At 41.2% G+C, this 26,910-nt stretch overlaps 1 protein-coding gene across 45 annotated transcripts in view; it reads left to right on the top strand.

Annotated features, from left to right (window-relative positions):
- Rims1 (regulating synaptic membrane exocytosis 1) overlaps window positions 1–26,910 on the top strand; it is a 499,647-nt gene that overhangs the window by 168,101 nt on the left and 304,636 nt on the right. For 37 of the 45 annotated variants that reach the window (XR_010054639.1, XR_010054638.1, XR_010054637.1 and 34 more), the window contains 1 exon segment: window positions 6,895–6,963. The exons of the other annotated variants lie outside the window; for them this stretch is intronic. Coding sequence is in view for 30 of the 37 variants with exons in the window: in NM_052829.3 (NP_439894.2) it covers window positions 6,895–6,963 (69 nt within the window). In the remaining 7 variants the exon portion in view is untranslated. 45 annotated transcript variants of the gene reach the window in all.

The raw sequence follows: 26,910 nt of genomic DNA, 5'->3' as shown, positions 1-26,910 counted from the left end.
AAACAGAGGCCGAGAGAAGTTAAGACACTTGTCCAAGATCACTCAGTATTAAGTGGCAGAGCCCAAATTTAAATCTAGGCAGGCTCATGACAAATGCCTCTCAGCCCTGCATATATGAATATATATTATATATTGCCTACCTTCCAGGCCGTTAGAATCTACAGTCCTGTCAATAACCCCAAGTTATTACTTACTACTTACTAAATTTCATCTGGGCTGCTCTTAACTTTAACTGGGCAGTTCCCGGGGACACGCTCTTGGTTCTTAACTCAAGGCTGCTGCTCCTTCCTCCTCCTGAACCTTCTTCTTCCTTACCCGACCCCAAGCCCAGGAAACCTAACCCCCACCTGTCTCTCCCAGCTGTTGGCTGTTGGCAGCGATAACTTGGGGGGATTCGCCCCTGTCTCTTATGCATGGTAAGATGCCGTATTGTGATTTGTGGTTCTTAAGGCAAGTAAACGAGGTGCCTAGCTATTGTTTGTGGAAGGAGGGTCTTAAGACATTAAGGTTATGGATTTTTGAGACTAAGCCCTAGGAAAATGCTTATACAGAGTGGAACTGAAGCTTACAGTGCTGTGCGTCTCATTAAAGCTTGAAATCTGCTATAAAAGAGGAACGAGCTTTTACCCTAGGGATGGCAAGAGTCCAGGTTTATAATCTATCTAAATAAAAAGTTTATTGGAACATATAATCGTTTTCATCAGCTCAGCTCTTGAGAACTAATTAGCCAAAGATTGGTTAAGTTTGTAAAGTATTTCATAAGTTAGAGACCACTGGGCTATTTATTCAGGGTAGTATATTACATGGTTAGTGGGATTTTTTTTAATGATGCTAACATATTAGAGTACATATAAGAAAGGCGTAAACAAATTAATAAATTTGTGTTCTTTCACAAGCCATAGTAAATCTCCCAGAATGCAAACCTATTTGTTGGTGAGGTAGAGGTGTGCTAGTTGAACTTCACATTGCTAAAGTTACATTGAATTGTCTTAATTATACAACAAAAATGGCCACAGACCCACTTGAGATACTAGTGTTGGCAGTAGAAAAGCCAAGTGAAAGTTGTTCTAGCTTGTAGAGGGCTGCTAAGAGATATAACAGCAATCATAGAAGAACCATAGGCCATAGCATGCCCCCAAAGGCCAAAGGCTGACTTCTTACCTATGACTTTCAAAGTACGAGTGCCTCTCTAGGGAACTTAGAATTAATGCTGTGTTGTCTTATAGGTACACATTGCCATGTGTATTCACAGCATTGATAAAACCCTTAGAACCACCACCTGCGTGCTGAAAGTTGCCTGAAATTTTATCCTTGAAATCATCTAAAATATAACTGATTATGTTAGCAAACGAAACAATCGTTGTTTTACTGCTTTCTAAAGGGTGAGAAAGAGACAGTGTGTGTGTGTGTGTGTGTGTGTGTGTGTGTGTGTGTGTGTGTGTGTGTGTGTACATGGTTGCAAACATCTGTAACTGTAAACTCTACACTCAGGCAGGCAGAGACAAGAGGCCCCATCAGTCTACATAACGAAATCCAGGCAGGCCAGATTTCTAAATAAAAAGACCCTGTCTCAAACAAAACAAAACAAAACCTCTCCCCAATGAAAGAGAGTATCACAGAGAGCTTTGTGTCCATTACATCAGATTAGCACCAGTGACAGAGGAAAAGAGGTAATTGCAGTCAAGTCTAGTTTTGTGAACAGTTGTGTGAAGGATTACTTCTAGGCAGCTCCACCACTGGAAGGACATTCTCCCAGAGCCTCTTTGAGGAAGGGTTCCGATGAGCTCCCAGCAGTCTTTATCTGTAGGCTTCACTCCTATAGGGAGAGCGAGGGAGAGAGGAAGGGAGGGAGGACATAAGGAAGAGGGGGAGGGAAGAAATACGTAAATAGTAGAGAGGATAATAGAGAAAAAAATCAGGATCAATAGGCCCTTGATTTTTTAGAGGGACTATTACTTTTTACGAATGACCCCAAAACCCAGTTATATAGAATTTCATAGGCAGAAATTTGAATTCTTTTGTAACAAGAGAAGCTGGGCAAGAATGAGGATTACAGTGAGCTATCAAGCCTTTGCCAATAATTCACACTGCTCTTGGTGTCCCTCACGTTGGCTTGGTTTTGCTCGCAAGGACAGGTAGTCTTTGACAAAACTCCCCCTGAAAAATGTCTTAGGGGAGGAAGGGTTTATTTTAGCTCACAATTCCTGGTGACTGTCCATCCCTTCATGGAAGGAACAGGAGGAGAGGCTGAAAGAACTGGTTATATTACATCTTCTGTCAGAAGAGGGCAAGAAGCACATGCTTGGCAATAATTAGCTAGCTCCTCCATTTCCATCAGCCTCAGGGCCTAGCCTGCTCAGGAAATGGTGTCACTCTTGCTAGGCTGAGACTTCCCACACCCATCAATATAGTCTACCTGTAGACAAACCTGATCTACACAGCCCCTCATTGAGACTCTTCCCAGGTGATTGCGCCCTAGCGACAATTAAAATTAAGCATTGCAGGAGGTATGCAGTCAATGATGTCCCTTTGGCCACATCTTATTCATTGGGAAGAACAAATGCATTTTAGAAGTTTCCATTTTTACTTGAATGGCTAGCGCTGTATGAGAGAGGGACACATAGAGATCTAAGAAAGCTTCACCGTTTTTTGAGTTTATGTTTTTATTTATTTACTTGTTTACATTGCTGTGTGTGTCTGTGTGTGTGTCTATGTGTATCTGTGTGTGTCTATGTGTATCTCTGTGTGTATGTATGTGTATGTGTGTGTGTGTAGACGTGTGTGTGTCGGTGTGTGTGTTTGTGTCTCTGTGAGTATGTATTTGAGTGTGTGTGTGTGTCTGTCTGTCTGTGTGTCTGTCTCTCTGCGTATATGTGTGCATGTGTATGTCTCTCTGTGTTAATATGTGTATGTGTCTGTGTATGTATGTGTGTGTAGAGGTATGTCTCTGTGTAGAGGCGTGTGTGTGTGTGTGTAGAGGTGTGTGTGTGTGTAGAGGTGTGTGTGTATGTGTGTGTAGAGGTATGTCTGTGTGTGTAGAGGTATGTGTGTGTGTGTAGAGGTGTGTGTGTGTTTGTAGAGGTGTGTGTGTATGTGTGTGTGTGTAGAGGTGTGTGTGTAGAGGTGTATGTGTATGTGTGTGTGTGTGTGTAGAGGTATGTGTGTGTATATGTGTGTGTGTATATGTCTGTGTGTGTAGAGGTGTGTGTGTGTGTGTGTGTGTGTGTGTGTGTGTGTGTGTAGAGGTGTGTGGGTGCATTGTGAACTCAGTAACTAGTTCTTGTTCTCCATTTTGTTGAGACAGTGTTCCTCTTGCTGTTCTGTTGCCATATGGTATGCTAGTTCATACCAGTTTAACCTTGAGCTTCCTCCTGGAGTTGCTTCTGACTGCACAGCCTACATCACCATAGTAGTGCCAGAACTATAGGCAAGAACCATGTCGTCTATCGCTCTGCATTAGGTTCAGTGATCCAAGTTGGTCCTGTTTATCTGTCAAGTGCTTGTCCCTGCTGAGACCTCTCGCTGGCTCTTTATTAAGCACTTTATTCAGTTGGTTATTTACTTCTTATTTTATTTTTATGGTAAATTGTAATCCATCCACATAAAATATTTCGTATCAGATTTTTAAAGTAATGTAGTTCCTTTTAGTGTTTTTCATTATAATTCTTTGATCTCATGCACACAGTTAGGAGAATTTTGGTAGTTTTCATCTTCCATTGTCTTTTCTTGAATCAGGAAATCTTCTTTTGAATCAGGAAATAAATTAAGACTGATGAAAAGTTGTAGTCAAACGTCAGATTGAGTAGTGATGTGTGTGTGTGTGTGTGTGTGTGTGTGTGTGTGTCAGAGTTTGTGAATATGGGTCAGTATGTATGTCTCAGTGTGTTTGCATGTGTATGAGTGATGAATAATACGTTTATCACATTCTGTAAATATAGTCAAGAAATAATGAATAACGAATTATTTCAATGAGTACTAAATCCAGTCTTCTCATTTTAGAGGTGGGTGTGAGAACTGAAAAATTCACAGAGGTCTTAGGACTCAAGTTCATGTGACTGTTAAGGAAATTCTCTTCCTCCCCCATGCCTCCAGTAAATATACTGGCTTGTTTTTTAATAAGAATCAGTTCTGTGCAAGTCACATGCCTGGGTATTCCTTATACATTAAATTCTCGCAAGGTTCTCATGAGAAAGAATCCTTTTCAGAGATTAAGTCAAAACAGCTCAGGGATGTAACTTATCGTGTCCAAAGTTACAGTTTGTGCTTTCCACAATTGTCAGGAGAGATTTTTGAGAGTAATAATAGTGATAATAATAGTAATTAGTAATAATAACTAACAGTAGTTCACCATGTGCATTATCATGTATAATTGAGCTTCTTTGGCTTTTCTCTCTCAAACTGGAAGTAAAATGACTTTTTCCTTTCAATTTATTATTTTTTGTTGTTGTTTTTTAGATTATACTTACATCAATTCCCTTTTTTCTGCCCCAGCATTTTCATCCTTGGTTTCTTTTAAATTCATGGCCTTCTTAAAAATTAACTGTGTGTGTGTCTACACCTGTGTGTGTATGTGTGTATGTGTGAGTGTGTTTTACGTATATAATGTTATATGTATATAATTATAATATATACATGCAACATACATATATATGTAATTCACATAATATATACATTTAATATATGTGTGTATACATATATTTATAATATTATAATATTTATAATATATGTATACATATTAAATATAAATTAAATATAATCTACTCAATCTCTATAGTGTTATTTGTATAAACATTTAAGGGCTGACCCTTTGGTATTAGATAACAGGTTGGTGGGCCTCCCTGAGTTAAATCACTTCTCTCCACTCAGCATTCCTTTGTTATCTGCAATTCTTTGATAGGGTTGATGCCAGGTGGTCTTTCCCCATTCCACTCTGCAATTATGACTTTGAGAAATGAATGTTTGTTTCTCCTATAGACTCTATCCTACTGTGCTCTGATTACAAAGGCGGCAATCATGTCAAGGAAAGAATGCATATTTTAATTTTGAATTTTAATATTTACTTCGTATGTTTACACTTGCAAAATTATATGAATTGGCTTATAAGTGATACATAGCAAAAGCCAAGAAAGTTAAGAAGTCCAGAGATAGCCCAGGCATGGTGGCAGTTGCCTTTAATCCCAACACTCAGGAGACAGAGGCAAGAGAATCTCTGTGAGTTTGAGACCAGTCTGTTCTCCATAGCTAGTTCTAGGACATCCAGAGCTTCATAGAGAGATCCTGTCCAAAATGGGAAAAAGGAAAGTAAATAAATATCTTAAGAGCCCAGAGAAGTCAAAGTATCCTAAGTTTAATAGATACTTTGATTTTTATAGATATAGTCTCAAATTATTCTTACGTTGAGCTATACATAGTCTATATATCTAACATTGCTCTCAGGTTTATGGCAGCAAAACAAGGAAATACAATTAAAAAATCGGCATTATGACGGTTTGTAACAAAATCTTACAAAGTAAACTGCAAACATTTTTTTTTCTTTTTCACTTTTTGCAAACATTTTTCTAATGCTTGATTTAAGAAGACCTTTTCAGACACATGGAGTGCAGTCCTCACAGCTGACAGATTTCATTTAGCGTGAAGTCACTTATTGTTGAGTCTCCAAAAATACCATAAATGAACCAAATAGAACAAGCTGGGGCCACCCATGCAAAGGAGACTCAGTATATTACAGCCCTGTTAATTTGTTAACAGTTTTTAGGTGCAGTAAACTCAGACTCTTTGGCATGTAATTGCTATGGAGATAACCGTATCTTGTAAACACTAAAGATTCCAAGGTTGTATAGTTTTTTAGGCAATCAAGTATACTTATTTTTATATCTTTCATATATATATATATATATATATACACATACATATATACATACACACACACACACACACACACACACACACACACACACACACACACACATATATGAAAAAAGAAAAGTAGCAACAGCAAACACCAAAAGCCAACAGAGACTGTTTCTTGCCAATTGGAGACAAGGTTACCCTGGGTGGATATAGTTTTTCTTTGCAGGCAGAGAAGACAGTAGTGGCTGTTCCCTGTGTAGAAGGCTACATTTGTATCTTTGCTTGTGCAGAGACACGTCACTTGCAAAGTGCTGTAGAAAACAAAGAAGCGTTTCTTCCAAACACGTTTCTCATGACCTCATAGGCTAATAAGAAACTGACTGGGTTCCTGTGTTACTGAATATGAAGCTCATAGGGGAACATCCTGATATATTCATTCATTCATTCATTCATTCATTCATTCATTCTCTCTCCTTCCCTTTTTTTATCTTTCTCTCTTGTTGTTAAATGCTAGGCTGCTCATGGTGACTCACAACCTGTAATCCTATTATTCAAGAGGCTGAGGCAGGAGGATCCTTATAAACTTGAGGCCAGTTTGGGAAAAGTAGTGAGTTCCAGCCCCTCCTGGGCTTAAGAGTGAGTTCCTGTCTCAATAAACAAACAAACAAAAACACATATCAATGAAGTTGTGCTCTTACAGATTTTGCACAGACTTTACCGCATGGCTCCTGGTTTTCTTCTTCATTTCTTTCTCTTTGGAAACTTCTCATTCCTCACTTTTGGAACTGCCAGACTGGCTTACAAAAGACTCAGCCAAGCCAGGCTGTTACACCAATTTTTTTTTCAGATTAGACCTTTGCCTTCTTCATCATCAAAATAAAACAGGGACTCAGAGATTGCAGATGGGAAACGTGGACGTGACAAGTGTCTTGCTTACCCGCTCGGCTGCACAGAGCTGAGCTATCTTAAAGCCCTGCTTGGATAAGCCTGACAACTGCTTACCTCCAACTGACTGAGTCTGTCTTCTTCTCCCTTCCCTTGCAGGAACATTTTCAGATGTGTCTGTGTTCCCAGAAAGCCAAGCAGCGAAGAGGGAGGCCCAGAAAGAGACTGGTATTTCCTCTCCTTCCTGCTTTGGTCTGCTTTTTGTTTTGTTTTTGTTTGGTTGGTTTTTTTGTTTTTTTGCTTTTTGTTGGTTTTTTTTCGTTTTCTTTAAGTTCTGTTTGCTCCCAAAAGACCTCTTGGATGACTGCCCACAGAACAGCAGCCCCATTCAGAGGTGTCCTATGTGTCTCGTGTCTTCCCAAAGCTTCCCCGGCCTTGCAGATATACAGTTATGACAAACACAGAGCCATCAGAATGTTGTTTCGCCTTATAAAATACATTGAAACATCACACTTTGGCCAGAAAATACTTATTAAAGCATCGCCACTGCTCACAAATCCCATCATATGCACTGAGATGTTTACATTATCAAAACTGCCCAGAGGAGGAACACAGCCTCCCGAGTGTTTAAAGGCTCACACTTGAGCTAATAATTTTATTGCCTATTCAAATTTCGTAATTGTGTCAGTGAAAGGAAGCCTCATTCTGAACAGGCTTCCTACCCCCGCTGTATTCTTAACTTACTAGTTCTAATTCTAAGTGCATGGATACCACTGGGGGGGCAGGGGTGTGAGATATATATATATATATATATATATATATATATATATATATATACTCATACATATATATACACATAAATATATATGTGGCACATAAGGTGGCATGGTTTCATTAGTTTATTTTATACAGAATATATATTTCATAATTTTACCCAAGTGTGGCATGTTTCTACTGTGTGTTTAAAACACTTCCGAGTCATATTGGTTCAGAATTGTCAAACAAAGTGCATTAAAAACTAACATTGATTTAGCAGAGGGAAAACAGGATAAACATAATAAGGCCTCTGCCCAGTTGGAAGCTTTGTTAAACCGTCCCCAAATTCGTCCAGTATTATTAATGGTGATCCTGTTGCAAATAGGCAGCCCCACTCTCTGAGACACTCAATGAGATGATCCGTTTGGATAAACTCCTGCTTACGGGTCAGTCTTAGCTTCCCTTGACCCAGTAGAGCATGTCTGCTTGCTCTCTGGCCTCCAGCAAGGCTCCTCCTTACGCAGTTTCCTGGCCTTGAGTCCATGCACTAGATGCTATTCAGTGTGGCTTCACTCTGTGCCTTGATTAAACCTGTGGCTGCGAGTGAGGGTGGGTGCCCCACCTAGGACACCTGAGCCTCCCACAGTGCCTCATCAGCTCTGACCAGGTCTTCAAGGCCTGCTCGATCTGGTTGCTGCATGATTTTTCACTTTCTTTTCTGTTCCGTCCCACTGGGGACCACCATTTAAGGCAAGCAGGGCTGCTCGTTAGTGGATACTGCGTGTGCTTTTTACAAATCTTTACTTTATGCTGCTTCTCCCTCCAAATCCCTGCCGTGCTCACGCGTGAACACCATCCCCCCCTTTTTACTTTGATGTGTTTGTCAACGATGTCTTCTCTGAACAGCGAAGTTAGTAATGGTTCTTCTCTCTTTTGAAATGATAACTCCGATTTTCAGACGTCCAAGTATGTATTATGTTATATTGGAATGGTATGTGAACAAAGATTATTCAGCCTGCAGGATGTCTGAGTCTGGTTTACTTTGAATCCCAAGTATTCTTGGCACAATTCCTTAAACCTATTATCCAGTAAGTAATTATTCAGTGAATGATAAAATTCCCCTCCTTGTTCCAAGTGCATGATGTAACTAACATCTCCTGGGGGATACAGATGTTGGTGTTTACATGTTTTGTTTTAGTTAAGCACATAATGGATGTATTTAAAAATCTAGATCTTGGAAGGCATATGCTTATACAGAACCCTATAATATTTTGTATAATTTAATATCTGACTTTCCAATTTAATCTTTTTTTTCCCCTTCACAATCACACTGTGTAACTTTAGCTTGGTTCTTAAGAATTCTCACTGCTTATAAAAATGAAAACTGGGCTCAGTGGTTAAGATCACTGTCTGCTCTTCCAGAGGTCCTGAGTTCAATTCCCAGCAACCTCATGGTGGCTCACAACCATCTGTAATGGGATCGGTTGCCCTCGTCTGATGTGTCTGAAGAGAGCCACAGTGTACTCCCATACATAAAATAAATAAATCTTAAACACATGTGACTTTAGAAACAAATGAAAACCTCCTCAAAGTGAGCTCTGCAATACATGTGCTTTATTTTTATCAACCTTTAAAAAAGTATCACGTGCAAGCTTCAAGAACAGTTGTTTCTTCCAAACCATAAGGAAGTAGTGAAAAGGATAAACAGGAGGCTTGCCTGGAAAATTGCAGCGCACAGGAAGGAGTCTTTAAGACTACAAGAAAATCTTAGTTCCACACTTCTTACCATGGCCGCTGCTCATGGTGTCCACAGCGAAGGTGCATTTGTACTTAGCAATACTGCATTTGATGTATGATCTTACGGTGGGAATGGAGCCTTGGTAGAACCGTTGCTCAGCACGTGTGATGCTTTGGGTTTCATACCCAGCATTGCCAAATAAATTTGTAAGTATGGGTTGGCGGCTTCTTACATCCATGGGACAGAAGAAGGAGGTAGTGATACCACTCAGAGTGGCCACTAGCTCAGCTGCGCCCTACAGCCAGCTCTGCATCTCAACCTCTTCTCTCTCCTCTTCTCATGGTTGGGTCTGGATGCAGCTAAATCGGTGGCGGGAGCTCCCAGGGTAACCCTTCGCTCCTGGATGCTCCTCTCATTTTCCTGCAAATCAGTTGGAGCATTTCGGACAGAGTAGCAAACGGCAGGATGGAAAATCGCCAGGAGGACTTAGTACACACATTCATCAACTTCAAGTCAGACTATTTTTCTCTTCTCCTTTAATATTTTAAGTGTATTACCCGTAATTCTAGAACAGACTTGCAATACAATAACGTCTTTGTTCCCCCCCGCCCCCTGCTGGAGGGAATCTTTAATTGTTTTTAAAGGCAAAAAACAATCGCGTTCTTATAAATATATTCATTAAAATGTGCATAAATATAGTTGCTCAGGAAGGCTGTGTCAGCAGAAGCTGTAGCTGTGACTTGTACGTGAGCTCTACTCGGAGCAGGGGCATCGGTCTGAGGTTGGTGCTTTAAATCTCCCAACACATTATCACAGTAGAGCGGCTGCTCGCAGCAAGCGGTACTTAAAAGTTACGTTCTTACCCCCTTTAAAAACACACACGAAAACATTTGTCCGCTTGGGTGCTTCCGTATCTTAATGATATTCCTTATTTTATTTCAAAAAGTAAAAGAGCAGAGAAGTGGTTCTGGGCCTGCAGCACATCAGCAGATCGACCTTTCCCGTGCATTAGCGTCTTTGATTAGTCTGAATTTGTTTATTTACCTGTTTGCATGCAACCAATCCTCAGAGCCTTTGCCTTTTATTTTTTATTTTTTAATTCACTGTCTTAGCTTTCCTTGAGCTACTACCCCATCCTTTCCAAAACCACAGAGACCGCTCGGCTACTTATCAGGAGTATTAAAAAAAATGGTAACAAGGCTGGAGAGACGCCTCAGCAGTTAAGAGCACTGGCTGATCTCCCAGAGGACCCAGGAATGAATATAAGAACCCACGTGGCCACATACAACGCTCTGTGACTACAGTCCCAAGGGGTCCGATGCCCTCTTCTGGCTCCTTTGGGTACTAGGCATTCATGGGGTACACAGACGTTTATGCGGGCAAACACACACATAAAAGAATAAAGTAAATGTACAGCCACCAAACTAGATAAAATGGAGGAAGCAAAGAAGTGCAGGCCGGCAGGAACCGGATGTCGATCTCTCCTGAGAGACACAGCCAGAATACAGCAAATACATAGGCGAATGCCAGTAGCAAACCACTGAACTGAGAACAGGAACCCCATTGGAGGAATCAGAGAAAGGACTGAAAGAGCTGAAGGGGCTCGAGACCCCATATGAACAACAATGCCAACCAACCAGAGCGTCCAGGGACTAAGCCACTACCCAAAGACTATACATGGACTGACCCTGGGCTCCAACCTCATAGGTAGCAATGAATATCCTAGTAAGGGAAGCCCTTGGTCCTGCCAAGACTGAACCCCCAGTGAACATGATTGTTGGGGGGAGGGCGGTAATGGGGGGAGGATGGGGAGGGGAACACCCATATAGAAGGGGAGGAGCAGGGGTTAGGGGGATGTTGGCCCTGGCCCGGAAACTGGGAAAGGGAATAACAATTGAAATGTAAATAAGAAATACCCAAGTTAATAAAGATGGAGGAGGAAAAAAAAAGAATAAAGTAAAATTTAAAACACAGAAAATAGCAGGATGGTCATTATTTCTTTTAAAAGGATCTCAGACATATTTGGAAAAGAATATTTCTTAGTCACATGGGAATCTGAAATAAAAGACCAAGTACATTCAGACATGGTGCTATCTTAGTATAATCCCGGTATCATGGGAGCAGAAGGATTGCAGAAGGAAGAAGAGGAAGGGGAGGAGGAGGAGGAGGAGGAAGAGGGGAGGAGGAGGAGTAAAGTGGCTCAAGTACAGTTAGTTTATTAGAAAAGCATGGAAAGTGTGAGAGAGATGATAAGGATACAGCTTTTTAAATGAGAAAGGGGCAAGCCTTATAGTATAGCAACTATAAGCAACAGTAAATCATTGATTCATGTCCTACAGCCTGGAGTCAGAAATGAAGGCAGCAGCAGCGTGCTCCAGTGAAGACTCTAGGCAGACTGTTCCACATCAGGTTTCTAGCTTGTTAGCCCCATCTTCCCCTGGCCTTGGAGATGGAGCTCTCAAACCCTCTGCCCTCACAAAACCCTATGCGTATTCACACCATCTTCATTCTGTATGGGTCGCCGCTGTGGCTAAATTTATCCCCCCCCCATTTAAAAGTCACGATGGATTAAAATCCTCTCTGGCAATCTCAGTTTAACTTGACTACCAAGACTGTGCTTTCAAGGAATATTCTACTTGGTACTGTGGGTTAGAATTCCAGCATGGAATTCTTTGAGAGTCCCAATACAATGTATAGGAACCAGTCGGACAGGAGGGCAAAGCCCAAGATAGTTAATTCTAGCTTAAAAGCAAACGAACTAACGAACAACACACTGGGACAAGAGTAAAACCCACTCCACAGTTATTTCCCTGAAACAGAAAGCCTGTAGGAGGGTGTACTTATAAACTCCCACTAGTCATGGCGGAGGGAATAGTGATTCCCTTACTTCATCACTGTTCTGAACTTCAGGTAAACAGTCTTCAGTGGATAGAGAAAGCCGTGAGACCAAGACCTGCAAAGTGGTAGAAACTGGAAACTTTGGGCCACGTTGGGTTTAAGGAAGGAAACATGGAAAAGATGAAAGCCGCATCATGATAATCCTTTGAACAGTCTGTCCGTGAGACCACGAGTGTAACCCAGTGCTGAAGAAACACAAGGCAGGTTAGAAACCAAGCGCAGGTTTGAGCCGGAGAGGCGGTTCAGTAGTTAAGAGCATTTGCTGCTCCTGGAGAGGTGAAGGGTCCAGCCCTGAAGTTGGGGCTCTCACTAGAGACTCCAGCTCTCTTCTAGCCTTCATAGGCACGGCGCACATGTGCACATCCAGATACACACAAACACAAAGAGAAGGGAAACAGAAGAGTGGGTATTAAGCAGACTACACTTTGGAAGACGTTCAGGAGCAGATGACTGTGACCATCACATACGCTGAGAGAGGAAGTGGTAAGGACCAGGGTCTGCAGAAGGTGAGGTGAGCTTTGCCTATAAGGGATAAGAGAGGAGACCTTTCACTTTTAAAGTGGAGAAGAGAAGTTCTTTTAGATTGTGTGAAAAATCTATGTTTTTAATGTGTACTTTTATAACTCAGCCACTGATTGCTTCTCATACCCTCTCTGTATTCATTTTCATTGGTCTTATTTGTAAAGACTAACATCAGAATGGGTTTCCCATAAGCACTGTATCAAATACCAAAGAAAGGAAATTTTGTTTTCTTGGAGATTCTGATTACTTATATAGAAACGAATAAGGGTGTGTGTATTTTAAAAGATGTTGTTTTCAAACATGGTCTCATTCTGCGATTGGAACCATAACATAGGACATTTTAAAAGGACCTCAGTTAACCCATACCTTCCAGTCATTTTGAATGCATCACCCTCTCAGATGTAAAGCACACAACACCATTATGAAACCTCTACATTTTATCCCTTTTCAGCTCCAATTCTAAGCACCAAAGCTCATGTAAATCTGTATGTGACAGGGCTTGAGATTTAAATCATCTTGAAGCAATACTCCTTCTCATTGTTTCTGTCCCCTCTATAGGTACTAGTGTGCCAGCCTGAATATCCTCCCACTCCTTGAACTCTCTGTAGCTTTTGTCTTTTGCAAAGTCTTCTCTGGGCACTCTTCATCTTCTAGACTCCTTCCTCAAGCAACTGTCAATGTGGTATTTCCTCTCATGCAATCTTTCATGGGCCCTCTCTCTTGCCTATTCTTTAAGGCCAGTGTGATTTCACTCTGATGGCAGAAGCCACACCCTATTTCAAGCCTGTTAAAAATCTCTCAGAGTGTGGATAGAACACTAAGATCAAGGGCCACCAGGGGCTGATCTTGACATCACTGTGGCTCTGGAACAGTTCTAGAAATATGGGTGGAGGCTACCAAATTGCCACAGAAGGATGAGGTGCCATGCTAGAGGTCTGACCTAGTGCTGAAGGCTGTTTTTAGCTCTTCCAGAAGAAGAGAGTTGGCTCTCAGCATTGGTTTCTGGTGGTTCTCAGCCACATAGAACTCTAGTGCTGTGATATGATCACCTCTTCTGGCCTTCCCAGGTACTTATACATATATGGTCATACACACACACACACACACACACACACACACGAATGCATGTGCGCACACACACAGAGTGAGAACAAAATCCAGAGAGAGAAGGAGTGAGTGAGGTGGTAGAGAGGGAGAAGGACAAGTAGGAGAGGAGAGGAGAGGGTGAGGGGAAAAGCGGATGAAATGAAGGGAGAATAGAGAGGGGCAAATAGGAAGGAAGAGAGGAGAAAGGAACGAAGAGCATGATAAGGATGAACTGGTGGAGGAAAGGAAGAGAGAACTAAGGGAGGAAGGGAGCCAAGGTGTGCAGTGGAGATGGAGATGAGGCAGGGAGGGAAGGAGGCAGAGCTGGCCTCTATGATGGGAAAGCAATGAATATTTGGTTAGAAGCTGTAAATGGGAGACGATAAGAAATAAAGTTGCTGAACTTTTCCTTCTCTAGATGATAAGTTATGTATGTGTACGTGCATGTGTGTAAATATATATATATATATGTATATATGTATGTTTAAGGCAGTGTGGGCTCTGAAGTCTATTGTTTAAGTACAGGTGTGAAGTTTTGTTTGGAAAAAATTTAAAATGATGAATTTGGTTTATGGCAAGTGTTTAGACACTTTTCACTCGTAAAGGCCTTGTGTAGACATGTGTTTGTGGCAACATAAGGGTGGTGGTGTATGTCATTCAGTACTAGAAAATTATAGTATTATAACGTATGCCATTTTCAGCATATAGGTGAGAACGGTGTTATGATGATATTTATTTCAGATCCTGTTTAAAATACCCATTTTTATTGCTAACTGGTAATATTATCTATTGACAATTTATTGTTTTTAATAAAGCACTTTCTGGTGAAAGACCCAGGATCATCTTCTATGTTTCACATGGACTAGAAAAGGCCAGGTCTTGCCACCAACTTGAGAATGGCTTTGTGGTAGTGAGTGAGTGCCAAACCCATCTGCATCCACAATGACCGTTGAGTTGTCAGAAGAAATATTTTTTTATGAAATTTTGCACCCTCATCCACAGACATATACTGATACTAGTTGAATAATATTAGTGTTGCTTAATTTTACAATTTTACAATTCTTTCAGAATCTCACACAATGAATTTTGATCACATTCTCTCCCATCCAACTTATTTCAGATCTACCTTGGCATTACCCTTTGTATACTCCCCTTTGTATCCACCGCCCCCAACCTTGAATTTCCCCATCCTCTTGTTCCTCTTCTTAAACCCATAAAGTTCTAATTTGTATTGTCCATCCACTTGGGGATGAAGCCTTCTCTGGAGTGTAGTCAACCACTATGAGGCACACTGACTCGCCCTCTCCCAGCATCTGTCAAAAGCCAATGGCCCCTCAGCTAGGGGTGTGTCTTCCTCCCACGCTTTCTACTGGAATTCTGTCTGGCTAAACTTGCTTAGTCTTGCACAGGCCATCACGACTGCTGTCAGTTTCCTCCTGCAACTTTTCTAGTATCTGGAGAATGTTTCCTTAACGTTATCCACTGCCTTGATCTCTTATGATCATTTTCCTTCCTATTCCGCAATGACCCCTGAGCCTAGGGAAAATGAAAGTTGACATAGATGGCACATGCATGGCTGAGTACTCTACCATCTGTTTCTCTGAACAGTGACAAAATTAGGGTCTCTGTCTTAATCCTCACATACTACAAGGAGAAGCTTCTCTGATGACAGTTGAAAGAGAGGCTGTCTGAGCTACGAGTCAATGCATTTTTGCCTTTTCTTGTTTCTTCCTTTGAGAGAGAGACAGAGAGAGAGAGAGAGACAGAGACAGAGACAGAGAGAGAGACAGAGACAGAGAGACAGAGAGAGAGACAGGGAGAAAGAGAGAGACAGAGAGAGGGAGGAGAGGGAGAGAGGGAGACAGAGAGACAGAGAGACAGACACAAACAGAGCAGAGATAGAGAGTCCAGAATTCCAAGAACATACAGAAAAAGATAGTAATAAAATAGAGTCACATATTCACACAGTTTATTCTATGTACTTTCCCAGGAACTTATTAAATTTCAATTAGTGTTCTCAGAACCCTTAGGAGGTGGATTTGGAGCTCTTCGTGTCCTGGCATGTAGAGAGGTTATGATACTTATTTGACCAAAAAGGGTAAATGATGGCACCTACATCGAAGTTCAGGTTCTCAGAGTGAAGACATTATGCTTCTAAACAGACCCAGGTATTTATAGTTGTTGGTAAATAAATAAATGCTTGCTAAGTAGAAACCAGAATTGATGCTCACAAAGAAACAACAGGCGGAACAGCTGCTGGGGGGTTCTGGTGCTGATATTGATAATCCTGCTGGATTTACATTGTGCTGGAAGTTGTCCAGTTTTACGTAGAGGAGCAGCAACTCATTTTCCTTTTAAGGCCGGCTATGCTGCAAACCATGGAGAGACTCGGATTGCCTTAAGTATGCCGACACTATTCAGTCCTATTCCTTGACATATCTGGGCGCGGTTGAGATACTCGGAAGTGTTATAAATGATTCATTATCTTCTTGTGTATTCATAGACTGCCGTGTTCCCTTTAAGTCTACAGTCATCCAAGATAACAGTACATGGCTTCTTTAATTATTTTCATCATTTCCCAGGTATCATCTTGGCCGAGCATACACTGTGGCTCGGTGGAATTACTCTCAGCATTTCAGTAGCTGTAAAACCAGAATCAATCCCCCTCCTCTGATTGTGTTCAGTGCTATGCTTACATCTCAGTCTGTACCAAGAGTGTCTTGAAACGCATTTCCAGTATACACACATAACATCCCATCTGCTAGCTCATATGTGAGTAGAGCTACTTTTAATAAACAGTTTAAGTCCTTGTTTGCTTGATTGTTTTTGTTATTATCTTCCTCTGCACTCCAAAAAAAGAAATACAAGTCATTCTGTTTTCTAGTCCTGTTTTCTTTTTTGTAATGGACCTTTCTTCAATCTTAGAGCAATATAAACATTAAATAAAATTTAGACATATGTGCCTTTCCACGACTGCTTGCTTGGGGTCCCAGTTGTTACACATAATTGAGTACCAAACATCTCTGTTTAGAAGTCCAGTAGGCATCACAAACCTAATATGTCCCTCTTGAATTTGCTTCAAAGAAACTCCCCCCTTTTCCTCCCAGTATCTAAAATTTACCCTGACACTGAGCTCAGAATTTTAGGAGTCATTCTTCTATCTCCTCTTCTATTCATATTTTGCATTCAGTAAGTAAGTGAACTTGGTGAGTTCTATTTTTAATAAAATCCCAAATGTAAGCATTTTGGTTTCGTTTTGCTTTTCATTTTTGTTGTTGTTTTTCTGGCTAACAGCCTGCTTTAAGCTCATTCACCTAGGAAATTCCTTTTTGATTTCCGTGACCTGACTTTTGACCCAGATTGTTGTTTTTATTTTCCCTCCTGTCAACAACAGCCAGAGGCATACTCTCTCTCTCTTTCACTTCTGCCTTCTTCCAATTAGACACTCTGGTTAGGTCCTATTTCAGCAGTAATGAAATCCATGTAACTTAGCACAAGTGATGTGCTTTTCAGTGCTAGCCGCACAGTGCATTTTATGGGTGGGACTAGTGCTGATGCTGCGAATCTGGCCTTGTAGGTAAACCAGTCACATTCATTTTGAACTCGCCAAAGAGACAGAGTAATCATACACTTATTTTCCCCCAGCTTGGGGATTTTCCCCTGTAGATAGTTCTATGCTTTACTGCCTACTCTGTTTGCTTCTCTAGTACGATTAATTTTCTTATGTAAGGGTGAAAGTCAAGTTTTAAAGAATACTGTATCTATAAAAGCTCTCCCACATACCCAGTGGTGCTACAACCTCATTCTTTGCAACTGTAGCTTTTATTGTTTGTTATGCAATATGTTTATATTTCATATACTCTTCCCTGACCTATAATGTGTATCCTTAAATTTAACAATTTTGCTACATTCAACATGGTTCCCCTGGTGTCTATATTCATTCCTGGTACATGGTTCATTTTAGAGACAGTTTAATCAAAACAAGAATTGATAGATTTGCAACCTGAAGTACAACCTCAGAGTACTGAATCCTCATATATGTTAATTGTTGCCTCTACCCCCTCTTTTCAACTGTGCCCATTCAAAAATCAGCACTTATGACCATCTACATCGATACAGATAAAACATGTATCCAAGTTATGTGCATATTCTTCAAAAGATCTATTAGGACATTGTTTCCATTTCATGGCTGAGGGAAATGAAAGCTCAGAGAGAAAAATCAAAATATCATCAAGAAGCTGAGGTGACCCAAATTATTCTCAACAATTACCATTGCTGCCAAGAAACAATGAGGTAATTTTATATAAACCTACACACCTCAAAATGGAAAAAGAGTTGATTTGGCTGATGCCATGCCTCAGAATGTGACTCTTCTTGTACTATATATATTCGTGCTTAGAAAAAATTTTAAATAAAAAAGCTAGAGAGGCCAGGAGACTATTTCTTGAACTATGGTATCTGAGGTAGTTTGACTGGGTTTGGTCCCTTGAGAGTTGTGTGTTTGACCCACAGAGAGTGGGAATATTAGGATATAAGACCTTGTTGGAGTAGGTGTGACCTTTGCTGGAGGAAATGTGTCACTGGCGGGGTGGGCTTTGAGGTTTCTTATGCTGAGGTTCTGCCCAGTATGGAATGAAAGCCTCCTTCCAGCTCCCTGCAGAAGCCAGTCTCCTTCTGACTGCCTTTGGATCAAAATGTAGAATTCTTGTCTCCTCCAGCATTATCTCTGCCTGGACACTGCCACATTTCCTGCCATGATTATAATGGACTTAAACTATAAAACTGTAAGGTAGCCCAAATTAAATGTTTTATATATAAGAGTTATCTTGGTCACGGTGCCTCGACACTGTAAGAAAACCCTAAGACAATATCTAACATTTTAGAGCCAGACACAGTTTCACACTGAGTGATGTTTTACTATACTCTACTTGCCTTCATTGTTGAAAAGAATCTTCCATCAGTTCTCTCTTCATTTGAGATTTTAGTTTTGTAGATTAATTTTTTCCCATCTACAACCATCAATGGTGATCCTACAAGCCAATCGAAAATAATTTTGCTCCCGCTAATTCAACTTGTTTAAACTGTTTCAGGAAAGCAAGTTGATGGCAGTAACTCTGTGAGAAACAAAGAGGTCAGAAAAGCAAATGCAAGAGAAATAGTTTGGGGGAATGAGAGGCCAGGAGGGCGGTGTTGAGAGTCACAGCAGTAACATCATGGGAATGGGAAGAGAAAGGGCCTGGGATAGATTGGTGAGCTGCTATGAACCTATTGCAGCGTTTGAAAGAGCCTAAACCTTGCTTCACAAGCTGAGAATGAAGAAGGTTCAGAAGTAGTAATGGCTAATAGAGAGCGCTATGGAGGGAACATGGGACCTTGAAGTGCCTGGGAGCAGTGTAGTTAGTGGAGTTCAATGGAGGGTAACCATGGGCCTAACAGCTAGGGAAGTAAATGCAATACTGTCATGTCCCAGAAGCCTGGATTCAGTACTGCACTGAGTTATGAGGAAATGTGAAGTTGGCTTTGACTGTCCCTGCTGCCAATTGTCCTCTTCTAGGTTCTGGCTGTTCCTAATGATACTGTGGAGGAGATATTTGGAAGAGGTGTAGCCTCTTTGGTGATATTATAAAGGGGGACAGAAAGGTGGGTGTCCTAAAGAGTCACTTATCTTGGACCCACTAAACCTTATTGAAAGTCCCCAAGGACACTGCCACTCTGCAGGTTAGTTTCACAGTGAAGACAGAGGGAAATATACTTATCAGCCTTTCCCACACTTGTGCCATCTTTTCTATTTCTTTCACAAATAAATCATTGTTCCCAAAGTACATACATTGACATAGCCCATCCTTTAATCTACACATTGAAGCTCAAATATGTCATTCCCTCTGATGCTCAGGATAGATGCACCTCCTTATTTTCACAGTAGTTTTGAGCCTGGAACCAACCACATGACTTACAGTGTTTTAACAGAGTCAATTGAAGCCTAGAGTTGAAATCTTAATTCTTAGATCAGAAGAGTCAGGGTTTAAACATTTTCACTTCTGTTTTTGATTCTGAGTTGATTTAGTTTAGTTTAGTTTCATGTGTGTGTGTTAGGACAAGATAGGGATGTAAATACATATACAGAATACTGAGGATTACTTTTATTTTATGCTGACTCACTTTTAAAAAATCTTTGATTATGAATGACATGGTATTCTAGACCTAGGGTTTAGAGTTGACTGAGGGAAAGATATTCTTAAAAATGAATTTCAACTCAATACAATTCTATGGAGAAGTTCGTTAGGGCAAGTGCATTCCTTACCATGTTCTTAGTTCATAATTATAAAAATGGAGAAGGTGTCCTTTGAAAGAAATGCAGAAAGTTTTGTTACAAAAAATACCAATTTGAGAAATAGTACTATAGGTAACCTCCAAAAGGTCAACATTTCTTAGATGCCTTGAACCGATGTACTAGTTTTTGGGGACTAGTACTCAGCATTTAATTTTTAAAACACTTCTCAGTCAGATTGTGAAGGGCCGAGGAAGAGGTAGGTTTCATGGTGCACGCCAAGGATCTCTGACTAAAGTTTACAGCCCTGGTAATGGACTTAGAGGCAACCCATTGTGGCCTCAAGGCCGGATCCTACCCACCCTCTAGTTTTTGCAGCTTGTGAAGCATGGATGATTTATATTTTGAAATGATTGAAGAGAATCGAAAGGGGGACAGCACTTTTTAACATGGAAGTTTCACACAATTCAGATTTCACTGTTTCCGGGGAGTTTATTAGGGCTGCCCTTCTTTGCTTTAGGCCAAAGTGGCTGCTTTCCCATGACAATGGTGGATAATCAAGAGGGAGGCATGATAGGGTGCACATCATGAAATGCTTATGTGATCACCTCAAAATGAAAAGTTTCTATGTCCCTTTACTAAACAAATGTTCATGGTATTTCACAACACAGTATTGCTAAAATAATTGAGGTTTTCATATTCATTATAAGCAATCCTGTCAGGATAGAGCGGCGATCCATATGAAACAGGACAAGATGTGACAGGTAAAAATAGTAAAAATAGGGTGATCCAAATAAAATAACCATGAATGATGAGGAATCTAATTTTTTTAAATCTGTAAAAAAAAAAAAAAAAAAAAGAAACAGACATAAAGGACTGAGTGGATAGGAAGCTCAAGTCTGTATCAGTTATATGATTGTGACTTACCAAAAGTCTTCTGAAACAGGGTTATAAACAGAAACATAGTATTTAAATGTGGAATAGCAAGAATGCGCCTTAATAATTTATTCCGGTTCAGGATGTCCTACTTTCAAATTGGAATAGATATGTGAAGCATTTTTAGAGCGACTATCAGGATGGCAAAGGGATATGAAATCGAGCCAAATGACAAATGACTTAGCCTGAAGGCAAAGAAGATTTGGAGGGGGTACAGCAGAGAAGGGTTTCCAACTATTTGGATGAATATCGCATGGACAAGAGATTCAGTTTATCCTAAAGGAGCCAAAAGGCTAAAGCCATTTATGGGAATAGAAAGCACAGGAACAACAGAACCGATACCAAAAAAATGCCCACGGTAATTACTGTAAATAATACAATTCCGTGTCTTAAAAGATGTCCCCATCTCACTTTCAGGAAGCCATCTGAAGGTCTTAAGGAAACTGTCATCAGGGTGTTGCTGATGTAAATACATCTCTTTCACTATAACGTGTACCTGAGAGTAATTTCCATATGTCATGCACGCATTTTAAAAAATCACTTAGCACCAGCTATCTGCAGAGTATTGGGTTCAGTGTAACTGTGAGGCCCTTTCCGGGGAGGCACAAAGAAAGGAAGTTTGTCCACGCTGTATCAATGCATAAAACACCAACCTGGGTGAATGGTGTATAAACTCAAATTCCATCGTCATGGAGGAGATCTGTGGTTGTTCAAAGATGACGGGGACTAAATGGAGCTTAAAAGAATGGCTTGAATTTAAATAGGCAAAGATAAGTCAGGCCAAGGGGCTGTCAGTATGGAGAGCAGTGTGAGTAAGTAGCGGGAGGGCAGACACCAGATATGAATGATGGAGAGGGACGAATCCTTGCACAGGCAACTCTCATTCATTATTTATGGAGCACTGAGGGAACATCTACTGTCAGAAACCACAACTGGAAGCAAGGTAAAAAGGAGTTACAGAGATAAAGAACAGGAGTCCCTGCCCTGAAGGAACTCCTTGTCCAGTAATGGGAAAATCAATGGTGACATCCTCATGCTGTACCTCAATTTCTGAGCCATTCCTCAGAAAACGAATTACTGGAAATTTCCTGGCCTGTCTTCATCCCATTTGAAGGCTTACCAACGCTCATTCAACAAACACCGGGCAGACGAAAAGCCAAACACGTTTTCTTGTTGACGTTGTTTTAGCCTTATTGCTTTTCCCCTTTAAGATGTGTAAGCCTATAGTTGTGGTTTGAACCCTTAAAGAAGGCAGCATGAAGATGGAAATATGTTTCAGGGTATTCAAAAGGGTATTCAAGAGCCCCGTGGGTGAAGAAAATACCATGAAATGTTCGACGGTGCCTCTTTAAACCTGGGCTGCTTTTCTGGGTTTGCCTGTACGTTTTCGTCAGCCATTCCAGTGTCTGTTTGTTTTTGTTCCTGTGTTTTAGCACCTGCATAATTCAGACTGGAAATCTCATCCTTTGTGCCCCAGCTCGCCTCGTCACTCTAAATGTCTCTTGTTGTGTGAATCAGTATTGGTTCTTCATACAAATAGAATGCAAATCGTATCCTTGCCAGAGCTAAGTGCTTATCTCCACGAAATCAGAACAAATACTTGAAGGTTAAAGCTGAGATTCATTACTAGCAGAATAAAGAGAAAAACACTGACTGCAACATGAATTTTCTACTGAGATGAATTCAAATTACAAGCCAAAAAAACCTCGTAGAGATAAAAATATATCTCGTGCCAAGGGATGGATTTTTGAACTGCAAACCACATATCAGACTTAGTTCTCAGCCATTTCTTCTCTCCTGTGAAATTTAAAACCAGAGCATTTGATGGCTTCTCACCGTTAAAAACATTCCCATATTTAATTTCACTAAGAAAGCATGTTGACTCTGGTGTCCAGATCATATGGCTGTCTGAAAGGAATGTCTTTCCCTATCAATCACCCGGAACCCACTGTTGTGCTGGTCAGGAAACGGCCTTGACATATTCAGCTCTGCTTCTTTGATGCAGTTGACTTCTCTGAACTACATTCTTCTCTTCTGTTAACCCCACGAATCTATGAATATTGCTCTGCTCACGAAGTTGCTTCGTCTCATAAAATAAAACACATGCTCCACATTTCCCTTCAAGTATTTGTCTTAGCTAGGGTTTTCATTGCTGTGTCAAAACACCATGACCAAAAAAAAACAAGTTAGGGAAGAAAAGGCTTATACGACCGAGTTGATTTCCAGATGTCTCGCATCATCAGAAGAGGTCAGAGCAGGAACTCAAGCAGGGCTGGAACCTTGAGGCAGGAGCTGATGCAGAGGCCATGGAGGGATGCTGCTTACTGGCTTGCTCCCCGTGGCTTGCTTGTTCAGCTTGCTCTCTTACAGAACCCAGAACTACCAGCCCAGGGATCGCTCCATCCACACTGATCACTAATTGAGAAAATGCCTTAGAGCTGGGCCTCATGGAGGCATCTCCTCAAGGGAGGCTCCTTCCTCTCGGATGACTCCAGCTGTGTCAAGTTGACAAACCCAAACAGTGCAGCGTTACTCTCTCCTTTGTTTCTCTAGTAACTTAAAAATGACTCCATATGTTTCAAAACATTTACCACAGGGTTTATTCTTTTAGACTAGGCATTTAAAATATCCGCCGAAAAAGTTGTACCCAGGAGGTGAAGGATGTTTTCCCCCCGACAAGAATGAAAGAAGTAATGATTTGGAAAAACCCAAGTTAATTTTGCTTACTTTTTAAAGTTATGATGTCAGTAAGATACATTTTTATATGTTCTTTTGAGTGTATGACCTCTTTGCTCTTTCATTATTTGATAAGCACTCCCCAGGGAACCAATCTCCTAATATTGAGACTTGAGGTTTTGGTATACAGATGTGTTCTGTCCCACTCATACCTCTCCTAGGGTGCAGACCACAGGATGAACATGCCTGTTAGACACAGTACTAAGCCATTCCCATAGCTTATTTCATTTAAATCTACAGTAGTACTGGTACCACTCCACCCCCCACCCCTCCCCATTTGACACATGAGGAGACTCAGGGCATTAGCTTGGGCTTCCTAACAAATTAGCATCTATTTCCTGGTCCTGGTATCTCCCAGAATCTGAGATCAAACTTAGAGGAACGAGGAGATCACTAACTCGGCTTCCTAGTGATAGATAGTTCTATCTGTAGTTTGCAGAGAGCTGGTCACCTCCTCATGCTTTCGCACAGTGGAGAAACAGAATCCTGGCTTCTGTCATCTGTGACAGGATATCCATCACCAACATAGGGAGAGTGCTCATATGTGCCATCTTCTAACCCTGATTACTACACGGATTCTTTGCCTCCAAGCACCACAACATTGAAGATTAAGGCCTCAGCATACAGCTTTGGGGAGGGAACAACATATATAGTCCATAACATCAGAGTTTAACGAGTTAGAATAACTTGCTTAATGTTGCAGAACTAATACTTGTTAGAGCTAAAGTATGCTCCAGAGACATGCTATCATAATTCTTTTCATGGGGGCAATGGCTAAAAATATCATCATCCATTGGAAATTTTTACCACAAGCATGCTTTCAAAGGATCTGTAGCTCCTACCCCCCCCCCGGTCTCCTTAACTGGTAGTCTGTTCCCCCACACAACAGATGGGTTTTTTTTTAAAGGTCCACACCTCGTCATTTCAGTTTGTCACTCAAAACCCTGTGGTGAGCTTCCGACCCACGTAAGAGCAAAATCAAAAGTCTCCATGGGTCTCAGGTCTTCCTGACATCATTTGTCTGTGACCTCATCTTCATCCCCATCCTACTCTCTCTGCAGTGCCTCAAGCTTTATGCTGCCCTGGCTTGGATTTCACCCCTCTGACTGACAGGAATCTTATTGGCAAATCAGGCCACTTATTCCTGATCTTTGGGATTCCACCACGTACTAAAGCACTCCCCCATTTTCTTATGTATATAGTCTTGTCTGCTTATCTCACTGACTGGCTTCCATTTTCTTCTGCCTGCCTCACCACCCTTAGAGCTACTGAATCCTGTTTTTCTTGCATGCCCTTCCCTTAACCATGTCTTAGCACTTGCCAGTCAGAGTTGAATACAGATTTTCCTGGGGACAAAGAATTCCATTTGTGTTTATGTAACCACTTGGCATGTAGTTGGGGCTCAGTCATTATTTATTGAATCTATGAATTAATAAGTGATGGCTCTAAGTGGCCTAGCTTTATTCCTCTTATAAAAATAGAGGATTGTGGTGTAGAGGTGCCAAGAGGATTCACGGTGTGAGACGAAAACCTGTAACTCCAAATCAGGTCTTCTACTTTAATGGGGGGTCCCCATCCAGTTTTATAGGAAGAATGCACGTTTTTCTGAAAGAGAAAGTTGGGAAAGGAAACTAAAGAGTGTCCAATAACTGGCAGATTTTGTGCACCAGTGTTTTCTATGTCCCTAAGAGGTAACAATTATTATTCTCAGTTTAAAAGGACAAAAATAAATCCCAGGGAGAATAAATGTTTTCTCATTATGCCCACCCGACGGCTGACAGGCTTTGTTAAAATCTTGCCTTGTGTTTGGTGGCAATGTCCTTATACAAGGCATGGTGACCACAGAGCTTTGAAGCAGCACTACTCCCCCCTGGGCAGCCGTTCTGAAACGAAGGCTTCACTTAGGCGATAACAGAGTTACACAGAATTTCCAAACCACACTATATCACCTTGCCTTGTGCCTTCGGCGGTCTGTTTATTACAAAGGCATTCAAAGCTAATGCAACCCTCAGAAACCTGCGTTTTGAAGGAGATCTGTTTATGAAAGCTGTAATAATTCGTGCACCCTCCCCTAGAGCTGAGGGCATTTCTAAATGAAGCCCCAAATCCAATCAGTTTGGTGACGCTCAGGTGGTGCAGGTGGAGCAGCCTTTAAAAAAAAGTCTTCACACAGATAACCTAGAAAGGTGAGCAGCGGGTTGCGCGCTGTAACCAATCAGTGCTGCTCCCAGCCGGGCCGTTTAAATTATTTTTAGGCAGGAGACATACTGAACACACCAGGGTCTAGATGTGAGTAATTAATATGAAATGTTGCCTCTCTCTGTGCATGGAGTTCCACAGAGCCTGCTTTTCTTCTCTCTCTCTCTCTCTCTCTCTCTCTCTCTCTCTCTCTCTCTCTCTCTCTTTCTCTTCTTACACACAGTGTCTGGTACTGCGTGTCTCATCCCTCATTACAGACGCACCTTTCATCATGAAAAGATTTTCTTGCTAAGTTGGCAAGGCTGCATGCCTGATTTTACAGAGCTGCCAGTAGCTGAAGCAGTGATGCCCAGCCCTTCACCATGTAGGGCCCTGCCAGTCTCTGATGTCTGAGACCTGGGCTCCCCTGATAAGATGTGGCAGGCATTTGTTCAAATGCATTTCTCTAGACAAGGGAGTCAAGGCAGACTGCTATCCCAGCCCTTCTCCGAGTCAGCGACCTGCTTAATACATTAGATGGGGACTTGCTTCTAAATGTCAGGGAGACAAAAACAAAATTAAACCAGACAAACAAATGAACAATCCAGAAGAGAAGAAGGCTGTGCTCACAGCAGGAGTATCTCCTCGGCATCTGACAACTTCTCACTCCTTCCGCGTCTGTATTTACAGTTCCGAATGATGAAAACATACACCAAGATCAGCAGCAGAGTCTCTGCAATTAAGTGGATCAAAGTACACACACACACGTATACATACATGCTCACACATATGCATTCACATACATATTCCTCCCTACATACACACACATGCACATATATTCACACACATATACACACACATACACTCACACACCCATATATGCATACACACACTTGGACATATACTCACACACATACATACACACAAGCCACATACACATGCATATACATATACTCATACACATACATACACACAAACCCACATACACATACATGCATACACATGCATCTACATATACTTACATACATACACACAAACCTACATACACATACATGCA

Source organism: Rattus norvegicus, chromosome 9 (genome assembly GCF_036323735.1).
Source record: "Rattus norvegicus strain BN/NHsdMcwi chromosome 9, GRCr8, whole genome shotgun sequence".
NCBI classification, from domain to species: domain Eukaryota; kingdom Metazoa; phylum Chordata; class Mammalia; order Rodentia; family Muridae; genus Rattus; species Rattus norvegicus.
This window is presented reverse-complemented; position numbering and strand designations above follow the sequence as displayed.